At 50.3% G+C, this 25041-nt stretch overlaps 1 protein-coding gene across 4 annotated transcripts in view; it reads left to right on the forward strand.

Annotated features, from left to right (window-relative positions):
• LOC140389431 (bile salt export pump-like) overlaps nt 1–25041 on the forward strand; it is a 155297-nt gene that overhangs the window by 92108 nt on the left and 38148 nt on the right. For 2 of the 4 annotated variants that reach the window (XM_072473575.1, XM_072473584.1), the window contains 3 exons: nt 12954–13121; nt 13212–13316; nt 16455–16616. In XM_072473575.1, the coding sequence (XP_072329676.1) occupies nt 12954–13121; nt 13212–13316; nt 16455–16616 (435 nt within the window). Of the gene's footprint in view, nt 1–10614; nt 12004–12953; nt 13122–13211; nt 13317–16454; nt 16617–25041 lie in introns of those variants that run through there. The other 2 variants (XM_072473581.1, XM_072473588.1) reach the window with 2 other exon arrangements.

Genomic DNA, 25041 nt, shown 5'->3' on the forward strand with positions numbered 1-25041 from the left:
ACCTGACTTTGTAAAGGGCATTAATGGCAGATTGGCAGAGATGGGAAATGGGCAAGGCACTGCTTGTGGAGGAGTGATGGGTGGAACCCTTCAGGTGTATCTTAGAGTTCTACACTATTTGCACCATTTCTTAATGCGATCAGGAACAATTCCCAATATTATCAAATTTACAGATGACTTTGTGGAACTATCACTGAGGTTCCCTAGTTCCAAGGTTAGCTGGAAAATGATACAATCTGAAAAGCCCAGGCTTCAAGCTTTTTCAGGATATTTCCTTAAACTTGTTCCTCCATTCTAGATTATTATTGACAGTATCTTGGGTTGGACACCCTTTGATGATTAACTTTCATGATGAAAGGGAGGAATATCACTGAGCTTCAGTGAATGCAAGGCATATATAACAGTCCAAATGATGTGGCTTGGATTTTGGAATCAAACCATTTGGGCCGGGATTCTCCGAGCCCACGCTGGGTCGGAGAATCGGCGTTGAGGCCGTAAATTCCCGCCACGCCGCTCCGACGCCAGGACGCGCGGAGAATCGGTGCCAATCACGCCCACGCGGTCGACGCTGCGCCGGTCAGAGGCTGCTGAAAGAGGCCACCACGGTGATTCTCCGTGGTCGACCGGCCGAATTCCCACCAAGTTCCACCGAGTCCCGCCGGCATGGTACCACCCGGCGGGAGCTCGGACCTGCGTCCGCGGTGGCTGTCCTAGTGGGGGGTGGGGGGATCAGACTCCAGGTGGGGGCCTCCACGGCGTTCAGGCCCGCGATCGGTGGTAACCCAGCGGCGGGCGCCCGCAATCTGGAGATGCCCGACCTCCTACCGCACGGGCCTGCTGTAGGGCTCCGCCATGTTGCACGACACTGGCATGGAAACGGCCACCACACGCATGCGCCGGCGTGGAGACGGCCACCAAGCGCATGCACGGACGCGCACCGGCAGTGCAGGGCCGCGTATCGGCGTCTGAGCTGTGTGGAGCACTCCGGCTTCGTGCTGGTACCCTGTGGGCATCGCCGACTGGACCAGCAACTGTTGTCTTTCCATAATTGCCCTTGGTTAGTGAGCCACCTTCTTGAACCGCTGCAGTCCATGTGGTGTGGGTACATCCATAGTGCTGTTAGGGAGGGAGTTCCTGGATTTTGACTCAGCGACAGTGAAGCAATGACGATATAGTTTCAAGTCAGGATTGTGTGTAGTTTGGAGGAGAACTTGCAGGTGATGGTGTTCCCATGCATCTGATACTTTTGTGCCTTCTAGTTGGTAGAGGCTGCAGGTTTGGAAAATGCAGTCAAAGGATACTTGATGATTTTCTGCAACATTGTGCATCAGTGGTGCAGGGAGTGAATGTTGACTGTGGTGAAAGGGTGCCAACCAAGTGGGCTATTTGTTCCTTGATGATGTTGAGCTTCTTGAGTGTTGTAGGAGCTGCACTCATCCAGGCAAGTGGAGAGTGTTCCATCACAATCTTGACAAGTGTCTTGGAGATGGTGGACTAGTTTTGGAGAATCAGGAGATAAGGTAACTGCCACAGAATTCCCAGCCTCTGACCTGTTCTAACAGCCACAATATTCTGGTTAATATTGATTACCGCTATTGGTCATCGTACGATAAACCCAGGATGTTGACCGTGGGAGAACTCAATGTAACTGAAGTCTCTCATCTCATGAAGTTTTTTTTGCACCCTCTCTAATGCCTTCATATCCTTCCTGAAATGTGCTGCCCAGAACTGGATGCAATACTTCAGTTGAGACCAAACCAGTGTTTTAAACAGGCTTAACATACCTTCTATTACTTTTAGACCACAAGAGCATAAGATGTAGGAGCAGAAGTAGGCCATTCGACCCATCAAGTTTGTTCCATCATTTAATGCGATCATGGCTGATCTGATATAATCCTCAACTCCACTTTCCCACCTTTTTCCCATGATCCTTCAATCCCTTGCCGATTAAAAATTTGTCTGTCTCAGCCTTGAACATATTAATGACCCAGCCTCAACAGAACTCTTTGGTAAAGAATTCTGCAGGTTTACTACCCTCCGAGAGAGGAAATTCCACCTCATCTCCATCTTAAATGTGTGACCCCTTACTCTGAGATTATGCCTTCTGGTCCTAGATTCTGCCACAGGAGAAAACATCCTCTCAGCATCTACCCTGTCAAGCGCCCTGAGAATCCTACATATCTCAATAAGATCATCTCTCATTATTTTAAACTCCAATTATTACAGGCCCAATTTATTTAACATCTCCTCATAAGAAAATCTCTCCATTCCCAGGATCAATCTAGTGAACCTTCTCTGGACTACCTCCAATGCCAGCGTTTCTTTCCTTAGATAAGGGGCCAAAACTGTTCACAGTATTCCAGGTGTGGTCGAACTAGTGCCCTGTATAGTTTTAACAGGATTTCGCTATTTTTATGCTCCATGCCCTTTGAAATATAGGCCAACATTCCTTTTGCCTTTCGAATTACCTTGCATGCCAAATTTTTGTGATTTATACACGAGGACCCCCAAATTCCTCTATGCTGGGGTTTTCTGAAGTCTTTCTCAATTTAAATAATATTCAGCTCTTTTATTCTTTCTACCAAAGTGCATAACTCCACATTTTCCTACATTATATTCCATCTGCCAAGTTTTTGCCCACTCACCTAGCCTGTCTATATCCCTCTGTAGACTCTTTGTTTAATCCTCACCGCTTGCCTTTCCACCTATTTTTGTGTTGTAGCCACCTCGGTTGGCCATTTCCCGACTTAAAATGGAGATCCGCAAAGACTACAGGGAAATTCAGCCAACACAGGCAAAAACTAGAAAGTGCAAAAATCCTGTGTATTAGAACTTGCAAAAGCCCAGACAGCACTGAAACTCAGCCATCTGCATATTAATGAGCGATCCCCGGGTACAATTGAAACATGTAAGGTGAATAAGGCCAAGCCAGACTCCTCGGCGCCAGCAGGAGCCAAGACAAAGGAAGGCCAACGGACACTCGGGGACCGCCCAGCGATCAGGGAACAACTCCGGTATTGGAGAAATCGATCCAAGTGATCGGAACGTAGTCCAATCACTTGGAACCAGATACGGGTCCGCCCCGAAGGGGCGTGAAGCCCCTGGGGACTATAAAGTAGAGTCCCCAAGTTCAAATCGTCCTTCTTGGCAGGGTCACTCAGCAACGCGAACCAACCCTTGACCGTGACCTGCCTAGCTGCCGCAACAACCAAGTAAGTCTCCAGTCAACGCACGCTATGAGATAGGCGCTCCTAGCTACCAGTCCATACCAGCTTTTCAATCCTGCAGACTCAGAATCGAACGAAAGGCCATTTGTTCCCCTGACCTGGTAGGCCAGTTCCGAAGCTAAGTATAGGCCTTTTAGTGATAGAGATAGCCTAGAAAGTAGAGTTTTATGCATGAGTAGTGATTTACTGTGTATAATAAATGTGTTTTGATTGAATCTTACTAATTGGTGCATTGAGTTATTGATCAGTACTTGAACTTGAACCTCGTGGCGGTATCATAAAGATACCTCGCGACTCTAGAGCAAAGGTTATAGAAACAAAGCAAATTAAGTAAAGATACAACGGGCAACGAATTAAGAGCCAACCAAAGTTAGCAACATTTACTGGCGACATCCTGACGGGACCCAATTTAGAAGTGGCCTAACCACTCCGGGAGAACCCAAAATTTGAATTAAAATCCAATTGGGATCAGAAAAACCACAAGTGTTCAAGCAGTTCTGATCAATCCTCATAATTCGGAAGTGTGTTAATGCATGCGTAACTAACAGGGCTATAAGGAAAAACTGATAGATTTTTGTTGCGAAAAACTGTCAGGAGTTTGTATTCCGGAAAATAGCACATGCCATACCCGTGAGTACAGCACCGCCTTAGTACCCCTCGTTCCAAATTTGAAAAGAGCATTCAGATAGGAAAAATGGCAATGAAGGCAATAGAATGCCTTATGAACCCCCAGGAATTTGAGGTTGCAGCAACCAGCAGCAGAGTAGGACAGTGTCCCGTTTGGGAAGAAGAGATCAGAAAATATCTCAAAGGGAAAGGATGGCCCCTTTGGAGTGAATTCTGTGATAATGAGGAAACAGGACCCGGGAGTATAGGATATACTTGGTGGGAGAACCTGTCAGAGATCCATAAGAAAAGCTTAGGGAAAGCTCGCAAGCCGATGGCAATCGTGTCCTGTCTGGCACAATTGCGAGGCACAGAGGAGGTCGTTCGGACACTCTGCAAAGAGATAGAAGAGAGACATCGAATTAGCAAGGTCGATGTTAGTGAGATCGAGAGAAAGAATATAGATTTAAGAAGGAAGTTGGCAGCAAAGGATGGAGAGGTGGATGATGCCAAGTGGGCACACCAGTCCTGTCTAGTGCATCTGAGCAGCTTCCAAACCCAACATGAAAAGGCCTATCAGGACACGCAACGTGCAGTCCTGGTAAGAGAAGAGACAGAGAAACAGGTAGAGGCATTGCAAAGGCAGTGCAGCGATTTAAAAGCAGCGTTAAGAGCACTCCATGCTGCCACCACTGAGCACAGACAAAGCTCATGAGATCATGCGAAATGCAGGAAGCAGATTGCGGAACTGCAGTCTTTGCTTTCAGTGCAAAATGGGTTTCAGAGCACCTTTGGATCCCAATTAGATGAGGAAGATGGCCCTGATTGGCAAGAATTAAATGAAACCGCGCATAGGTATGTTCAGGGAACATGTGCGCAAGGAAAGCCCCAAAAGAGGAAAGCATCCCAACCCCCCACAGAGCAGATAGATCAGGCACCCATGAATCCAATCACTAAGCTCTGCACAGTCACATCGGAAGGAGACGCAGAATTCCTTTACACCACCCCCTTAACCGTGACCCAATTACGGGACGCATGCGAAAAGATCACACCGTTCCTCCCCACCTCAGACCCCCACCACTTATTTGCTAGAGTGAAGCAGCAGGCGACCATGTACGGCCTGGATGAGTGTGAGCAAGTGAAGCTCACAGTTTTAAGCTTAGACCCTTCGGTTGTAGCAGCCCTTCTCGACCCGCACAATGTAGGCGGAGGCATCCTTGCAGAGATGCACATGGCGATCCTAGACGTGATCGGTTATAACAGAGGTGACCCAGTAGAAGGCCTGAATAAGTGCAGGCAGAAAAAGACAGAACACCCCACAGTGTTTGCTGGACGCCTGTGGATCCATTTTACAGCCATTTTTGGAAACTTAGATCGCGCCCATTTGTCCCAAGATGATATGGCCAAATGGACCCGCACCCTTATCTCCCATGCCACAGAGGCAGGACAAAAGGCCTGTACCAACTATGACTCCTCGGAAGAAGCGCACAACGAAAAGTGGTTTTAAAAAGGTTGTCCCGCACCTGGGAGCAATCTGTCCAAAACAAACCCGCAATCAGGAAACCCGAAGAATAGCAGGCAGAGGCAGGTATCCAAGCAGTTAAAATGCACCAGAACCCCGCATGGGTGAACAAAGGCAGGAACAGCCCCCCACAGAAACCACAGGAGTATTACAACTGTGGACAATTCGGTCACTTTGCACGAGGGTGCAATGCCCCACAAAAGCCACAGAAAGCCCAGCAGGCAGGCACTCTGAATAATTACAGGACATAGCCCATACATAGTGTGAGTGCCCGTTCAGACCAGGCAGACCTGAACGGAACTGACTGACAGTGTTCGGGCTCCCCCAGTTGGGTCTGCGACACCCTTTGGGATAGGTCCAGCCGACCAGTCATTGCAGCGAAAATACGGGGTCAGCCCAGCGAATTTCTCTGGGACACAGGAGGGTCCCGCACCACAATTAATTCCTCCACCATGTTCCAAAAAGACACGTGGCCCACTACAGTCACAATCACCCTCAGCGGCTTCACAGGCCACTCACAGCAGGGACACATCACAGCCCCTGTACCCATTCAAATTGGCAACATTACGACAAAACACCCCATAGTTTTGGTCAATCTGGACCACACAGCAGAACACATTTTGGGCAGTGATTTCATGAACTCCCACAACCTTTCATTTGACCCAGTAAATCAATGTGTCTGGAAAATGACAAAGTCAGCAAGAGCCCCCGCAACGCTCACAGTAGGTGAGTATGCAAACAAGATTAGCGCCGTCGGCAATTTTTGGTTTGACCCGACCACGATTAGCGCAGACAAACAGGTTAGGGCAGTTCTTCAGAAGAACAGGACCGCATTTGCAAGTCATAAACATGACTGCGGCAGAATGGCTGGTTTGGTTCAAATAATAGGACCTGACCCTAGACCCCAGAAGCAATATGGATTTCCCCAAGAGGCAGAGGGAGAAATCTCAAAGGTTATTGCAACTTATTAGAACAAGGCGTACTTAGATCGGTAGCCTCTACTAATAATGCCCCGATTTGGCCAGTGAGAAAGCCCGATGGATCATGGCGACTGACCATCGATTACCAGGAACTCAACAAAGTCACCCCCGTAGCAGCCCCCACGGTAGCCACAAGTCCCGAGACCATGTTCAAACAGGGACTCAACTCACGATATTTTACGGTCTTGGACGGCAGTAACGGATTCTGGTCCATTCCATTGGCAAAAGCGTGCCAATACAAATTTGCCTTCACTTTTAAAGGTCAGCAGTACACGTGGACATGCCTTCCACAAGGATTCCACAACTCCAGGCCGAACTCCTGGAACTCCTACAGCAAATTGGATGCAAAGTAAACCCCCAAAAGGCCCAAATTTTGGAAAACAAAGTGGTATATTTGGGAACGATTATCACGCATGGTAAACGCAAGATCGAGCATAAATGAATTGACTCGATTGTCAAATTGCCCCTTCCCCGGAATGTTTCAGTCCTCCGGTCGTTTTTAGGACTGGTTGGCTACTGCCGAAACCATATTGACGGTTTTGCCACCAAGGCAGCACCCCTCTCGGAACTCCTGAAGAAAGGAGCCCCTTGGGAATGGCTTCCGCAGCACACGGATGCTGTAGATGTTTTAAAGCGCGCACTCATTGCAGCCCGCGCACTACAGGTTCCAGACCCGCTTTCCCCCTATGCTATAGAGATAGCTAGCACAGACCGTACCCTTTCAGCCGTGCTCCTCCAGGAACGGCACGAACAGTTAACGCCTCCAGAGTTTTAGATCCTGTGGAGCAGGGATTTTCAGCCTGTGAAAGGCCGGATCCATTTTCCACCGACAGCTGGCAAATGGTTTATCAAAATTCTCTCGCCCCAAATGTCTGGTCCAGTATGTGGACGACCTATTACTACAGACAGACACCAAGGCAGAGCGCAACACGCTTCTGGCCGAACTCCTGGAACTCCTACAGCAAATTGGATGCAAAGTAAACCCCAAAAAAGAGGCCCAATGGCTCGCAGTTTTCTGGGCAGTCCAATACTTCTCACACATCACTGGACTAAACCCCATCATAATCCTCACGGAACTCACCCCGACCCAACTTTTACTAGACGGACGACTTAAGGACGTTACAGTAAGGCAGATTAGAGCAGCCAGATGGACCCTTCTTTTGCAGGGATGGGACATTACTGTTAAAAGGACCAAGACCCACACTTTCCTTGCTGACAACCTTCAGTATCCAGGCACCCTCCACGAATATGAAATAATCTCAACGCACCACAACACAGGCCCCTTTATCGCAAATACACCCTCCAGAAAAATAGGTAGTTCACCCCAGAGCCCCCAGCACACAGACACGTGCGCACCTTTGCGATTATATGTGGCTGGTTCTTCCACTGTATTAGACGGGAAGCACATTACAGGATGCGGCATCTATGTTGAGGACGCGCAGGGATGTGCCCTGGAAGAAATCGCCTTAAAACTACCAGGCCACGTAGGCGCACAGGCGGCAGAACTAGCAGCCATTGCGTACATCATAGATCACCCAGATTCCTTCCCCAGCCCAGCAGACATATACTCGGACAGCCTCTATGTCTGTAACAGCCTCACAGAATTCCTACCCCTGTGGAAAGCAAGAGGATTTGTTTCCGCAGACGGAAAATCACTCCCTTCAGCCCCATTGCTCCGGCACATTTTAGACAAAGCACAGGACAGGATATTTGGCATCGTTAAAATTCGAAGTCACCACCGTTCCTCCCCACCTGGAAATGTAAAAGCCGACGCACTGGCCAAAGAAGGTTCCAGACATGGACATTTTTGGAACCCCCCCGAAAGCGCCCCAGTGAATGCAGTTCAGGTCTTGCAGACTAATAGCGAGGATTTAGTGCAGGCCCAGAAGCAAGACAGTAATCTCAGGGAGATTTTAAAAGGAAGCTTTCCAGCCCCATACGATAGGTTTAAAAATGCACTGACCACACATGACAGTGTGATCCTAAAAGACACCTGTGGTTCCTGAACAGGACAGGAATCAGCTCATTTGTTTGTTCCATGACAGTCATGGGCATCAGGAAATTGACCCCACTACAGCCCACCTCAGGCAGTTCTGTTGGTGGCCGAATTTAAAGGACGACGTCACGCAATATGTTGAAAATTGCCTTATCTGTGCCCAAAACAATCCGGACAGATACGCAAAGAAAGCTCAGCTTAGCCACACCCGCCCCGTTAATGGCCCCTGGACTAACCTCCAGATTGATTTTATAGGACCTTTGCCCCCTTCCAGGAATGGTTACAAGTATGTCTTAGTTGTCATAGACACATTTACAAAATGGGTAGAAGCATTCCCATCTAGGACGAACACGGCAAAGACTACCGCAAATACTTTAACCCATCACATTTTTACGAGATGGGGACTCCCCCACAGCATTGAATCCGACCAAGATTCCCATTTTACGGGATGTGGCATGAAGAACGTCCTCACGATATTTGGCATTGCCCAAAAATTCCACATCGCATACCACCCCCAGTCAAGTGGTATCATGGAGCGAATGAATCGGACTCTAAAATCCACCCTCAGAAAAATGGTCCAAAAAACAGCACCACTTGGGATTCAGTCCTCCCTTTTGCATTAATGTTTTTACGTAACACTGTTTCGACATCCACAGGATACACCCCACACACTCTCATGACTGGACGCCCCATGAAAGGCACAGAATTTTTATTAGGACTTGACTTGACCAGCCCCGAAGTGACGGCCCTCACACACGAGAACGCAGTCAAACAATTAGTGGAAAATGTAAAAATGGCTCAGCTAGCAGCCGCAGTAAGATAGGCACTAGGAAGAAACAGAGCAAGGCCTGTTTCGACAAGACAGTGCACGCGACTGAGTTTGAGGTAGGACAGCAGGTCATGCTCTCCATTTACAACCCCAGCACATTCCTGTCACCCAAGTATTTGGGTCCGTACTCCATTGCGGACAAAGTAAGCCCCTCCGTGTATAAAATTAAGTACCCCAACGGGAAGACCGCGTGGTTCCATATTAACCAGCTCAAGGCATATGGCTCGCAGTCTAACCACACACACCACGTCATGCTCGACGCAGCAGACCACACCCCGCCCAAAGCCAACGTATCCCCACCCTCCCCCAACACGTCCACCCCATCCACGGACTCGACCTTGACTCCACCCCCGAACTCTGGACTCCGCCCCGGAACGCCCACAGACAGCAGCAGCAGAGACAGCGACTGTGACACAGACAATAGCCACATCACGCCTCCCTCCTATCCCCATGCAACAGCACCCACACCCAGCGAATCTGAACACGATTCGAGTGATCCCTTCCTGATCGTATTCCTCAACAAACCCCACCAAAGTCCACCGCCCTCCCTTGTTTGCATACTCACCTACTGTCCACCAAAGTCACAACATGCAGCTTTGGCAACCCTCATCCATTCACGAGTATGGCATCCGGGAGAAGATGATGACATTGAGTCTGACTCCCAAAACGAGAACCCCTTTGTGACCCTGTTCGCAACTGATAACTGAGGTGTCCAGATGATGTTTTAAAAAGGAACCGCTTGGGAGAAATGGTGTCCTTTCTGATGGAACTTGCAGCATGTTGTCCAATGTTTGTTTATTAGTGTTATTGTTAAGTGTTGTTAATACACTCGGAAGTTCCACGGCCACACGCCATATTTGTCGGCAGAAACATGTGAAAACTTGCCAGCATGCTTATCGGCAGAAACCGCTGAGAGCTTGCCAGCCCCCGTTCATAACTGCTCTTCTGGTTCAACGGTAGAACCTTTACAGCAACCCCCCACAATGACTACATTTTTGCCCATTCTTGCCGGTTGCTCAGGCAATGGAGAAATGGCATTGGTCTCCGCCCTGCCTGAGGACCCCCCTCTGGTCAGCTACGCTCGGGTAGAGCACATACGGCATTGATCACCGTCCTACCCAGGGATTCCATCCAATTCTTACCCGCCGTGGCCCATACGCACCCCATTTTTGGCTCATTATGTTCAAAATTCTTTTGTTTGGTTTCGGCAGCCTATGGTTGCTTCCCTCTGCTATTTACATCCTCAAACACTAGGATGGTAAATCACACAGGCTGCGAGATGCCTCGCAGTACAGCAGTATTTTCTAAGATGTCAATCCAAATTTTCGGTTTAAAAAAAAAAATGAGGGAGTCACACATGGTGACCAATTAGAAAGGGAAATTGGCACTAAAAGACAGACATGCTAACAAGATATTACACAAGATAGTAACAGATATTATGCTTGTGTCCATAGAACTCCGGAACCTCAGGAACTCAAGAGGAAGAAAAGGAAGAAGACAGAAAGACGGAAAGATGAAGACAACCTTCATGTTCACCTGGATCTTAGCAGGATCCCTTCAGTTGTGCACGGATGCTACCCCCTTGACCCCTACCACACAGGCCGTGAATGATTCCCACCCCTACCATACACTACACCCTGACATAGTTAACCCTGAGATAGTTACCGACACCCCGACCTGGTGTGGCAAGTTTCTAACCTGGTATTCACTATCATACGGAATTGAATCCCTCCTAGTATTGGCAATATTCTGAAGCATCGTGCAGACTATCCGCATGAGAAAATGGCAAAGGAGAGCCTACCGCTCTAGCACCCTGGTATACAGGAAGAGATCCCCTATTTTCGATCTACAATAAAGGACATTTGTTCGGCGCGTTTTCTTCAATAAAGAATGTAAATCTCTGTGCTTGACTGCCAAGCCAGACAAACTTGTGTTGCTGCTATTTGTAAATATAAAGTGTTGTAGATTATATGAGTGAGGATAGTTTATTGAGGATAGTTAGAGGTACCATTTTTTAAATGTTGTAATGCATGCCCCTGTTGTGACATAGCGCCACTTAGAATTGTTAGTTAAAAATTTTCATACATAGTTATGGTCAGTGTAGAGGCCATGGAAGAGTGCTCGCTGGGTCAGGAAGTGAAGACAACGCAGTTATGTGATCCTTCACGCTTCGCGTTAGGGATCACAATGAGGGAGTGTAGCCACTTGGGTTGGCCACTTCTCGACTTAAAATGGAGGTCCGCAAAGACTACAGGGAAATTCAGCCAACACAGGCAAAAACTAGAATGTGCAAAAATCCTGTGTATTAGAACTTGCAAAAGCCCAGACAGCACTGAAACTCAGCCATCTGCATACTAATGAGCGATCCCCGGGTACAATTGAAACATGTAAGGTGAATAAGGCCAAGCCAGACTCCTCGGCGCCAGCAGGAGCCAAGACAAAGGAAGGCCAACGGACACTCAGGGACCGCCCAGCGATCAGGGAACAACTCCAGTATTGGAGAAATCGATCCAAGTGATCGGAACGTAGTCCAATCACTTGGAACCAGATACGGGGTCTGCCCCGAAGGGGCATGAAGCCCCTGGGGACTATAAAGTAGAGTCCCCAAGTTCAAATCGTCCTTCTTGGCAGGGTCACTCAGCAACGCGAACCAACCCTTGACAGTAAACTGCCTAGCTGACGCAACAACCAAGTAATTCTCCAGTCAATGCACGCTACGAGATAGGCGCTCCTAGCTACCAGTCCATACCAGCTTTTGAATCTTGCAGACTCGGGACCGAATGAAAGGCCATTTGTTCCCCTGACCTGGTGGGCCAGTTCCGAAGCTAAGTATAGGCCTTTTAGTGATAGAGATAGCCTAAAAAGTAAAGTTTTATGCATGAGTAGTGATTTACTGTGTATAATAAATGTGTTTTGATTTGAATCTTACTAATTGGCGCGTTGAGTTATTGATCAGTACTTGAACTTGAACCTCGTGGCGGTATCATAAAGATACCTCGTGACTCTAGAGCAAAGGTTATAGAAACAGAGCAAATTAAGTAAAGATACAACGGGCAACGAATTAAGAGCCAACCAAAGTTAGCAACACTGTCATCCGCAAGCTTGGCAAAGTGCATTCACTTCCCTCGTCAAAGTCATTAATATATATTGTCAATAATTGTGGTTCCAGCATGGATCCCAGTGTCACTCCATTAGTTACAGGCTGCCATCATTCCAATTCTCTGTCTGTATTCTATGCCGGATTTGATAAATCCCTGGATCCTGTATGTTTTATTAACCACTCTCCCAACCTGTCCTGTCACCTTTAATAATTTATGAATTATGTATGTATACACATAGGACCCTCTTATCCTGTTTAGAATTGTTCCCTTTATTGTCTCTCTCTGTTCTTCCTCCCAAAAATGAATCACATCACAATTCTCTGCATTACATTTCAGATATCTTTTTAGTATCTTCTCTTTGTTACTCTGATCTTCCATGATCTAAACATTAGTTTGACTGTTATGCGAATGTTAAATTAAAAGAAAATATTGAGTTTTATTAATTGGTCTCAATTGTCCTTCACCTAAAATGAAAAGACACCCAAGAATCAATGACATCTCCACATTCAGCTGAATCTTGCATGAATTCACAATCATGTTCATCTAATTTTCATTTTTTATTGCCAGTACAGTACTATCACATCATAAAATTTGATTGTTTTTTTTGTAAGAGCTGCCATCCTGTAAATGGTCAATAAATTTAATCAGGCCTAATTTAATTATGGTCTAAAAGAGATTTATTTTACAATAAGGTTATGGAGAAGGAGGAGGTGGAGGAGGATATTAAGCCTGCACCAGTGACTAGAATTCTGAAATACAATGTTGCTGAATGGCCGTATATGTTGCTTGGTTCACTTGGTGCCGCTGTTAATGGTGGAGTCAATCCAGTCTATGCACTGTTGTTCAGTCAGATTCTTGGGGTAGGAAACATCTTTTCCCATTATACTGTTAATTCAAATTGAAAACACAATCCGGACACGAGGTAATAATTGTTTCTTTCATTTCCCTAGACATTTTCTATCCAGAATGAAGAAGAGAAAAGGAATCAGATCAACTCAATATGCTTATTTTTTGCTATTGTCGGAATGGTGTCATTTCTGACACAGTTTCTGCAGGTATAAACTTATTCCGGTTTGATTCTAGATTTTCCCTGGCGATTTTCTGTGTGCTCATTAATCTTTAATGCTTTGTGGTCTCACTATGTAAGTAACATCCTCTGGTCATTTTTAGTACAGGCTAGGTGCAAGGACAAGTTACGTCTAATCTATCCCAACAATATGGGCGGAATGCTGCCATTTTGAGACAACCGCGGTAGTGCAAGAACAGGGGGCGGGATTGTCCCCTCTGGGGACTAAGTCCCCACGCTGGCGGGAAAACCGGCACCAATGACTCCGGCATCAACAGCCCCCAAAAGTGAGGAATTCTACAATTATTCAGGGGCTAGATTGACGCCGGAGCGGTTGGCGCCGCTCCAGCCTGCGGCGAAGGGTCGACGCAAGTTCGCGCATGCACAGAATGGCCTCGTGATCGCGCGCATGAGCGGACCGGCCGGCGTATTTCCGCGCATGCACAGGGGTTCCCTTTTCCGGGCCGGCCCCCAGGCAATATGGCGGAGCCCTACAGGGGCTCGGCGCGAAGGAAAGAAGGCCCCCCACGGAACCAGCCTGCCCACAGATCGGTAGGCCCCGATCGCAGGCCAGGCCATCGTGGGGGCCACCCTCCATGGTCGGATCCCCCCACGTCCCCCTCGCCCCCAGGACCGCCCCTGCACATTTAGCTGGCAGGTCCCGCCGTGCGTGAGGTGAGTAATTCACGCCGGCGGGATTGGCCAAAATATTACGGCCACTTGGCCCATCGGGACCCGGAGAATCACCGGGGGGGGGGGGGGGCGCTATCAACAGCCCCTGACCGGCGTGGCGAGAATCCCCCGGACCCCCAAATAACAGCGCCGGAAGATAGGGCAGCCAGCGTCGGGCGGGATTCGCGCCCCCCCCCCCCCCCCCCCCCCCGGGCCGGGCCGGAGAATCCCGGCCACGGAATGTTTCCCGCTGTGGTGGCTGGTGGGGATGCTTCCAGCCCTGATTCATTAATTATATACCTACCCAGTGTTTTAAGCTGTATTTAATGGTGGCATAGGCCTGGTTGGAATGTTGTCTGCCATTGTGTCTGGGTGCCATATTGAAAGGATTTCCAACATCACCAACCCACTATTGAAGAAAGAAACTGGATCTCCTTACAATGAAGATAGATCTCCAAGAGCATTCTGAGGCTGGAAGAGCGGCCTCTGGATGCAAATGGGTTTCATGCAAGCCTCTGGAAGGTTTTCCCACCTTCCATGATGGGACTAGCGGAAGATCCCGCTGCAAATTCACTCTGGCGTGAAACCAATTTCTAAGCCTCCCACCATATTCTCCCACCCTGCCTGTCATCAAACATGCCGACAGGAGCTTGGGAGAATTCCACCCTCTATCTTACTTCAAATTCAAAATTACATCCTCTACGTTATGAGATTCATGTTTGACACATCCATCATCCATCTGACCCCTCTGAACAACTAACCAATTGCCATTGGCCAGATCATCCGTGCAGCAGCAATGATCATTGGATCGCTGCTGCAATCAGAAATATCTCTGGGGCAGCACAGTGGCTAGCCCTGTTGCCTCACGGTGCCGAGGTTCCAGGTTCAACCCCGGCTCTGGGTCACTGTCCGTGTGGAGTTTGCACAATCTCCCCGTGTTTGCGTGGGTTTCGCCCCCACAACACAAAAATGTGCAGGCTAGGCGGATTGGCCATGCTAAATTGCCCATTAATTGGAAAAAATTAATTGTGTACTCTAAATTTTAAAAAAAATGTCCCTGACTCGATGATTCTGCACATTGCACCGGGACCTCCAAGAGCTGGCTTTCCTTGAAATCTGCAGCATCCCCCAGGAAACTCAGTCAAAGTGGGGAAGAGTCTAGGGAGAACAGGACCTGCCAACTTTTTACAGCTGCTGTATGATAAGTTTACAGGTCCTATTTGCATAGTAGTGAAGTGAATGTGTAAGTGGGTGAGGTTGGGGACTGGAGGTGGGTGGGTGGCAGTGTGGGTGATTGGATGGGTGAGTGAGGTGGGCATATGGGTAGGATGGGTGAGGTGGCAGTTGGATGGTTGGTTGGGTTGGGTCTGGAAGGTAGTCAGGTCAGGTCTTGGCTAAATCAAGTTGTTGAGGAGGATTAGGTTTGTCAAGTTTGGTTGGGAAGGCTGTTAGGTCGGGTGGGGTCTGAAGACTAGTTGGGCAATTCAGGGTGTAGTCAGGTCTGTTTGGGGAGTGTAGTCAGGTCTGCTTGGGGGGGTGTAGTCAGGTCTGTTTGGGGGTTGTAGTTGGGTCTGTTGGGGGGGGTGGAGTCAGGTCAGTTTGGGTAAGTTGTCGGGTCAGTTTGAGGGGTGTAGTTGGGTGGTTGGTGGGGCAGCCTGTTCAGGGGGCAATTGGTTCCAGTCAAGTGGGGTACATAGTCAGGTTGGGTTGGGGTGGGATAGGGGTGGTGTCGTGGTGATTGGGGCATCAGTTATTTCGATAACCGGGAAAAGCTAAACCAGGTTTTCACTGTCTAACATTTACTGGATAAATATTCAGGTGAGTAAAATGAAAATGAAAATCGCTTATTGTCACAAGTAGGCTTCAAATGAAGTTACTGTGAAAAGCCCCTAGTCGCCACATTCCAGCACCTGTTCGGGGTGGCTGGTACGGGAATTGAACCGTGCTGCTGGTTTGCCTGGGTCTGCTTTCAAAGCCAGCTCTTTAGCCCTGTGCTAAACAGCCCTGTCCAACAGATCTGTCCAAAGTCTTTGACCCTAACTCATAGTTGGAGACATTTGTGGTGGGTTTCAGGAAGCAGGAGATTTGCCCATTGCAAATATAAAGTTCCCAGTTAATTCCCACAAATGTGTGTGCATCGGAACATTCACAGTGTCCCGATGCACAGCATCAGCCGCACATCTGAAAACCAGAAGATTTGGGCCATTGACCTTTAAGTAATTTTGTAATTTTAACTAAATCTCAAAAGAATGTAAGATAATCTGTCCAAATTAATATTCGTTGGGACTTTACATTTTGGTCAGGTAAATTGCAAATTATTCAAATCCATGCCTAAGATGTGAAGGAACAGCTTCCCATTATGCCATTAAACCCTCCATTACTTTTTATTCTATTCTACGCTGCCATCTTATTCTGCATCCTTTTTGTCAAAAATAGGTGTTTTCTTTCCCAATAGAGCTACTTTTTTGCCAAATCTGGAGAATTGTTGACGCGAAGACTACGTAAGTTAGGTTTCCAAGCAATGTTAGGACAAGAAATTGGTTGGTTTGATGATCACAAGAACAGCCCTGGTACCTTAACAACGAGGCTTGCGACGGATGCATCACAGGTTCAAGGGGTAAGCTATGGTCATTTCTACTAATAGTATTTTAAAATGTAAATAGTTTTGTAATGTGCATTGATGAATTACAAGTTCTACTTCCTGATATCATGGTTTTGATCAATGAAGTATTCCTCAAATATCCTGAAATTAGCATTATTAGCATTAGTTATTATGTAAAACTTCAATAAATATATATATTTTTAATCCTGAAATTAAAGGCTTTTGAAACCGTCCAGGCAAATTTTGACTACAGGCTGAGATTAGGTGATCAGTGGATGGTGCGGGCCTACAGTCTACCATATCTTGCTGGCCTGAGGCTGGTGTTGCTTGTTGCCCAGCTTCATTAACAGGCCACTATGGTCATAGAACCCTGATTCGTATATTCTGTTTAACCTTCTCTGCAGGAAGTTGGGCACCCTGGCTTCTTATTTCAGGACCCAAGGGGTCAGAGCATCAGCACTAACTGGGCAGTAAGGGACCTGATAACTGTATTGAACAGCTACACATGTTTACAGATGCCAATGGAAACTGAAGTCTGCCCAGTTAGCTCTTGTTGACTCATGGGGCAACATTGATGTCAAAAAGAGTGAAGAAATTTAGCAAACTCCTTTGGTTCCCAAAAAGTATAACAGTTCTGTGGCAATAGGGTTATATAAAACAGACATACCAAGTAATCCTCTTTTGGTGGATGAAGCCCAAATTAAAAGAAAAAGATTTACTTACTTATTTTTTTTTCATAAATGTTTTTTATTGGATTTTTGAACAAAGTATATTTGCCGTTGTGTACACAGGATATGATATATATATATATATAAGTAGGCAGCTGTTTGTGCCGGAGAGACAATTCCAGAGGGCAATCCTCGAATGGGTCTGGTGTTGGTGTTGCCCCTTGTTTCTCCTGGACGGATTTCGCTGCCGTTGTCGTCTCGCGCTCACCTCCGCTTCAGCCGGCCCTCCCGTGCTCCGCCTGTATTCTCCTTTTTCTCTGTTCCTGTGGATGTCAAGTTAGTTAACGTTTCGCTGCCTCGTTTGTTGGCCACAAACAGGTCCCGGAACAATTGGGTGAATGGCTCCCACGTTCTGTGGAAGCCGTCGTCTGACCCTCGGATGGTGAATTTGATTTTCTCCATTTGGAGAGATTCTGAGAGGTCGGACAGCCAGTCTGCAGCTTTGGGTGGTGCTGCTGACCGCCAGCCGAACAGGATTCTACGGCGGGCGATCAGGGAGGCAAAGGCAAGGGCGTCCGCCCTCCTACCCAGGAATAGATCTGGCTGGTTTGATACCCCGAAGACTGCCACTTTCGGGCATGGCTCCACCCTCATCCCCACCACTTTGGACATTGCCTCGAAGAAGGCTGTCCAGTACCCCGCAAGTCTGGGGCAAGACCAGAACATGTGGGCGTGGTTGGCCGGGCCTCCTTGGCACCGTTCACATCTATCCTCCACCTCCGGAAGAACCTACTCATACGAGTTCTTGTTAAGTGGGCTCTATGTACCACTTTTAGTTGTGTCAGGCTGAGCCTTGCGCACGTGGAGGTGGAGTTGACCCTATGCAGTGCTTCGCTCCAGAGTCCCCACCCTAATTCGATCCCCAGGTCCTCCTCCCATTTCATTCTTGTTGCGTCCAGTACGGTGTCGGCCCCTTCTACCAGTCGGTCATACATGTTGCTACAGTTTCCTTTCTCTAATATGCTTGCATCCAGTAACTCTTACAGTAATGTCTGTCGTGGCGGTTGTGGGTAAGTCCTTGTCTCCTTTCGTAGCAAGTTTTTGAGTTGTAAATACCTTAGCTCGTTCCCCCTGGCTAGCTGTAATTTCTCTGTCAGTTCATCCAGTGTTGCGACCCTGCCGTCCGTGTATAGGTCTCTGACTGTCAGTGTCCCCCGTCCTGTCTCCATCTTTTGAAGATGGCGTCGGTCAGTGCTGGTGTGAACCAATGGTTGTTGCAGATGGGAGTTTTGTCCGACATTTTGGTCAGGCCAAATTGCTGCCGCAGTTGATTCCAGGACTGGAGGATAGCTATCACCACCAGGCTGCTGGAGTGTTTTTTGGGTGGGGATGGGAGTGCTGCCGTGGCGAGGGCCCGGAGGGAGGTCCCCTTGCAGGAGGCCTCTTCTGCGCGCACCCACTCAGCGTCTGGCTCCTTGGTCCATCCCCTTATTCGCTCGGCCGTCGCCGCCCAGTGGTAGAATTGTATGTTTGGGAGGACTGGCCCTCCCCTTGATTTTGTTTTTTGTAAGACCTTCTTTGGGATCCTAGCATTCTTCCTCCCCCCCCCCCACCCCCCCCTGCCCCCCCTAATACGAACGTCATGATTAGTTTGTCTAATGCTTTGAAAAAGGCCTTGGGGATGTAGATCGGGATGGATCTGAATAGGAAGAGGTACCTGGGCAGTACGTTCATTTTGATTGTCTGGACTCTCCCCACGAGGGAGAGTGGGAGTGTGTTCCATCTTTGCAGGTCCTTTTTTACTTCCTCTATCAGGCTGGTGAGATTCCATTTGTGGATCCCTTTCCAGTCATGGGCTATTTGGATCCCCAGGTAGCAGAATTTGTGTCGGGCTTGTTTAAACGGCAGTCCCGTTAGTGCTGCCCCACCTACTTGTCGGTGTACCGGGAAGATCTCGCTGTGGTAAACACCATTTGTGGTATATTGTATGTATTACGGTACTGCCCATATATTACAGGTACGACGGTAAATCCCTGCCTGCTGGCTCCACCCAGCAGGCGGCGTATAATAGTGTGTGCTCTCTTGCGCTGCAGCCATTCTGGTTCCAGCTACAGGAGGCACAACATCTTGTTAAATAAAGCCTCGATTGTTCCACCATTCTCGTCTCGTGGTAATTGACGGTACATCAATTTATTGAACAAGATTTTAAAAGATGGATTTCCTCATCAAGCCTGATCGCCTGCAGCTGAGCCCTCAAGCAGCCAACGCCACGTCCACCTTCAACCACTGGCTAGCCTGTTTCGAAGGCTACCTCAGAGCAGCCACTGAAGAACCCTCGGACTCGCAGAAGATCCAAGTCCTCTACCCACGTGAGCCCTGACATTTTTCCCCTCATCCGGGATGCGCCCACCTACTTCGAAGCGATGACGCTCCTGAAGGGACATTACGTTAAACCGGTGAATTAAATGTACGCCAGGCACCTCCTGGCCACGAGACAGCAACTCCCCGGAGAGACTTCTTATGGGCCCTGCAGATCCTCGGTAGGAACTGTGACTGCCAGGCAGTTTCGGCAGTCCAACACACCAAACTTTTAATTAGGGACGCTTATGTCACGGGCATGAAGTCTAGGTACGTCCGCCAGTGACTATTGGAAGGGGGTACGCTTGATCTCGCGGGGTCTAGGCAGCTTGCTAATTCATTAGAAGTGGCCTCCCGTAACCTGCAGTCCTACACTCCCGACCGTGCGGCACCCTCATGGGCATCGTGGGCCCCACCAGCTCCCGACTCCAGCTCACCGCAAGCCTGCGCCGCGCGGCAGCCAGCCAACCCTGGGGGGCCCAAGTGTTATTTTTGTGGACAAAGCAAACACCCCAGGCAGCGCTGCCCAGCGCGGAGCGCGACCTGCAATGGGTGTGGGAGGAAAGGGCACTTTAAGTTTCCGTTTGCCAGGCCCGGTCGGTCGCCGCTGTTTCCAGGCCTGGCATTTCTACACCCCCCACGTGCGACCCAGGGGCGCCGCCATCTTCCTCACCACACGCCATGGGCGCCGCCATCTTTGGCGCCATTTTTGACCGCGCCTCAGGTCCCCTGCTCGTCTGGCCGTTTGCCGCCTACCGCTACCTCCGCCACTGCTGATCAGCCCGGGACCTCCTAGCATCTTCCGCAGCTCGCCTCTATCACCCTGGATCAGTCTTGGCTCTGCAACCTCGCGACGCTACAACGACGGTGAAGATCAATGGGCACGAGACGATCTGCCTCTTTGACTCCGGGTGCACAGAGAGTTTCATCCACCCCACTACGGTAAGGTGCTGCACCCGGTACACCCCATCATCCAGAAAATCTCCCTGGCCTCCGGATCCCATTCCGTTGAAATCTGGGGGTACTGTATCGCGCCCCTCACCGTCCAGGTCGTAGAGTTGAGCAACTTCCGGCTCTGCGTCCTCCCCCTGGTGCTCGGCCTGGATTTTCAGTGCCATCTCCAGAGCCTGACTTTGAAATTCGGCCGACACCTGCCCCCCCTCACTGTCTACGGCCTCACGACCCTTAAGGTTGATCCACCTTCCCCGTTTGTGAACCCCACTCCGGACTGCAAACCCGTCGCCACTAGGAGCAGACGGGACAGTGCCCAGGGCAGGACCTTCATCAGGAGGTCCAACGGCTTCTGCGGGAGGGGATCATCGAGGCCAGCAACAGCCCCTGGAGAGCTCAAGTAGTGGTAGTGAAAACTGGGGAGAAGCACAGGATGGTCATTGACTACAGTCAGACCATCAATCGGTACACGCAGCTCGACGCGTACCCCCTCCCACGCATATCTGACATGGTCAATCAGATTGCGCAGTATCGAGTCTTTTCCACAGTAGACTTGAAGTCCGCCTACCACCAGCTCCCCATCCATCCGGAGGACCGCCAATACACTGCATTCGAAGCAGATGGCCACTTCTATCACTTCCTTAGGGTTCCCTTCGGCGTCACCAATGGGGTCTCGGTCTTCCAGCGAGAGATGGCAGCGACCGAATGGTTGACCAGTACGGGCTGCGGGCCACCTCCCCGTAGCTAGATAACGTCACCATCTGCGGCCACGATCAGCAGGACCACGATGCAAACCTCCAAAAATTCCTCCATACCGCCAAACTCCTTAACCTCACGTACAATAAGGAGAAATGCATGTTACGCACCAACCGCTTAGCCATCCTTGGCTATGTAGTGGAAAATGGAGTCCTAGAGCCTGACCCCGACCGCATATGCCCCTCCTGGAACTCCCTCTCCCCCAATGCCCCAAGGCGCTCAAACGTTGCCTGGGGTTTTTCTCATATTACGCCCAGTGGGTCCCTAATTATGCGGACAAGGTCCGCCTATTCATCACGTCCACAATTTTTCCTCTGACGGCTGAGGCCCGCCAGGCTTTCAACCACATCAAGGCGGACATCGCCAAGGCCACGATGCACATAGTCAACGAGTCCCTTCCCTTCCACGTGGAGAGTGATGAATCGGACGTGGCTCTGGCCGCCACCCTCAACCAGGTGGCCAGGCCCGTGGCTTTCTTTTCCCGCACCCTCCATGCCTCCGAAATCCGGCACTCCTCTGTCGAGAAGGAGGCCCAAGCCATTGTGGAAGCTGTGCAGCGTTGGAGGCATTACCTGGCCGGCAGGAGATTAATTTTCCTCACTGACCAACGGTCGGTTGCCTTCATGTTTAATAATACACAGCAGGGCAAGATCAAAAATGTCAAGACCTTGAGGTGGAGGATCAAGCTCTCCACCGATAACTATGAGATCTTGTATCGCCCGGGGAAGCTCAATGAGCCCCCAGATGCCCTATCCTGCGGTACATGTGCCAGCGCATAGGTCGACCGACTCCAGGCTCTCCACTATGACCTCTGCCACCCAGGGGTCACCCGGTTCTTCCATTTTGTCAAGGTCCGCAACCTGCCCTACTCCATTGAGGAGGTCAGGACCGTAACCAGAGACTGCCAAGTCTGCGCAGAGTACAAGCCGCACTTCTACCGTCCAAATAGAGCACACCTAGTGAAGGCCTCCCGCCCCTCTGAACGCCTCAGCATGGATTTCAAAGGGCCCTCCCCTCCACTGACCGCAACGTGTACTTCCTGAACGTGATTGATGAGTACTCCCGGTTCCCCTTCGCCATCCCATGCCCCGACATGACTTCTGCCACGGTAATTAAAGCCCTGCACAGCATCTTCACTTTGTTCAGTTTCCCCACCTACATCCACAGCGATTGGGGATCCTCTTTCATGAGCGATGAGCTGCGTCAGTTCCTGCTCAGCAAGGGCATCGCCTCGAGCAGGACGACCAGCTGCAACCCCCGGGGAAACGGGCAGGTGGAGAGGGAGAATGGGACGGTCTGGAAGGCCGTCCTGCCGGCTCTGCGGTCTAAACATCTCTTGGTCTCACGCTGGCAGGAGGTCCTCCCCGACGCGCTCCACTCCATCCGGTCGTTCCTCTGCATCGCCACTAATGAGACCCCTCATGAACGTGTGTTTGCCTTCCCAGGACATCCACCTCCGGGGTCTCGCTCCCAACATGGCTGACAGTTCCTGGACCCGTCCTCCTCCAGAAGCATGTGCGGACCCATAAATCGGATCCCCTGGTCGAGAACATGCAAACCCACAGTACGCCTACGTGGCACACCCCGATGGGCGCCAAGACACCGTCTCCCTCCGGGACCTGGCACCCGCTGGGTCCCCACCCACGACCCCCGACCTGACACCGCTCCTCCTCTCCCCCCCCCCCCCCCCCCAGTTGCCTCATTCACCCCTGCGCCACTCACCCTCCCTCCAGCAAACCTCACCACAGCCCCTCCCCCAGCAGGATCCGTCCTCCGAGGTGGATCCACTCAGAGGTGACGAAAATTAGGACAACACGCTCCCTGAGTCGCAGGTGACCACGCCGGTGCCCACATCACCACCAGGACTGAGGCGATCGCGGCGGAGGGTCAAAGCCCCCGACACACTTAACTTGTAATGTTTCCGTCACCCCCGCCGGACTCTTTCTTTAACAGGGGGTGAATGTGGTAAACACCACTAGTGGTATATTGTATGTATTATGGCACTGCCCGTATATTACATCTACGACGGTAAATCCCTGCCTGAAGGCTCCTCCCAGCAGGCGGCGTATAAAAGTGTATGCTCTCCTGCGCTGCAGCCATTCTGGTTCCAGCTGCAGGAGGCACAACATCTTGTGCAATAAAGCCTCGATTGTTCCACCATTCTCGTCTCGTGGTAATAGATGGTACATCACTCGCTTTTGCACATGTTGAGTTTGTAGCCCGAGAAGGCGCCAAACTCTTTCAGGAGCGCGATGATTCCATCCATGCTGCTTTGTGGGTCCAAAATGTGGAGGAGCAGGTAATCTGCATAGAGTGAGACTCTGTGCTCTCTGCCGCCCCTTTGGATCCCCCTCCAGCTTTTTGCCGCTCTGAGCGCAATTGCTAGTAGCTCGATCGCTAGAGCGAACAGCAGCGGGGACAGTGGGCATCCTTGTCTGGTGTATGTACTTTAACGCCTTGTGTATTTACAGTGATGCATATCACCACACAGGTGTCTATCCTGGTGGGGGGCTTCTGTCCCCTCGTTCCTGTGGGATTAACCATATTTACCTGGTGGACGCGCCCCTGCCCTCCGAGGTTCCCCCTTGTTAGGGGGCCGTCCAGGATGGCCGCTGTCACTGATCTGTCCATGCGGTCGAGCCCCTGCGCTCCGGGGTTTCCCTCTGTCCGGGGGGCCCCCGGCATGGCGGCCCGCTGTGCGACTGCCACGCGGGTAGATCCCTGCACTCTGGGGTCTCCCTTCGCCCAGAGACCGTACTGGGTGGATGCTTGCAACGATTCCCTGTTCTGAGCCCTTGGTTGTGGCACTCTGTAGCCCTATTACTGTTCCTATTCTAGCCTTGTTTGTCCGACCGTCCCTGTGTTCCGCCCCCCCCCAGTTCCCTCCCTTCCTGTGGCCCCACCCCCCCAGTCCCTCCCTTTCCTCCCCCTCTCCCGTATATTCTTCCTCCTTTATCCCTCTTTCCCCTGCTCCTATCCCCGTTTGCTCTCCCGCCTCTATTGAGTGGTCCCGTCCCGGCGCCGTCCACCCTGTTGGGGGTGCGCTGCGGCCCTGCTTTTTTGCATGTCCCCGGTGCGAGCTTTCTTGCTAGTGCGGTGACCCCCCTCTAGGGAGTTACTGTCTCGCTTCTCCCCTGCCCAGCCTCTGCACAGCGACCGGTCTGCTCTGTCCATTTCTGGTGGGTTGGGGAAAGTTTCCCTCCCCACTAAGTTGCCCAGCATCTCGGCCACGTAGGCCGTGGGCTTTCTACCCTCGATCCCCTCTGGTAGGCCCACTATCCTGACATTTTGTCTTCTTGAGCGGTTTTCCTGATCATCCACCCTGCCCTTCAGGCTCCCTGCGTTGTGCCCAGTCTCGCCACCACTTCCTCCAGGGCCGTGATCCGGTCGCTCATGCCAGTCGCAGCTTTTACCAGCTCCTTAATGGTCGCCTCTTGGGTTTCCAGTTTCTCCTCTGCTCTGCACAGCGTGAGCTGCCCCCCCCCCCCCACCAGGGCCGTGGCCATTGCTGCCTGTACTGCGGCCTCTATGTCTGCTTTGGTCCCTGCCTTGCTTTCCTGCTGGTGTTCCCTCAGCGCCTCGGCAAAGGCTGCCTTCCAGTTCCCCTCTGGCCCAGGGGGAAAATGCTCCTGGCTGCCCAGTTCTTTTTGTTGCGGCGAGGCTTCCATTCCGCCGCTTCGTGCGCCGATTAGCTCGTCTGAACGGGC

This window comes from Scyliorhinus torazame, chromosome 2, assembly GCF_047496885.1.
Source record: "Scyliorhinus torazame isolate Kashiwa2021f chromosome 2, sScyTor2.1, whole genome shotgun sequence".
In the NCBI taxonomy this organism is placed as follows: Eukaryota; Metazoa; Chordata; class Chondrichthyes; order Carcharhiniformes; family Scyliorhinidae; genus Scyliorhinus; species Scyliorhinus torazame.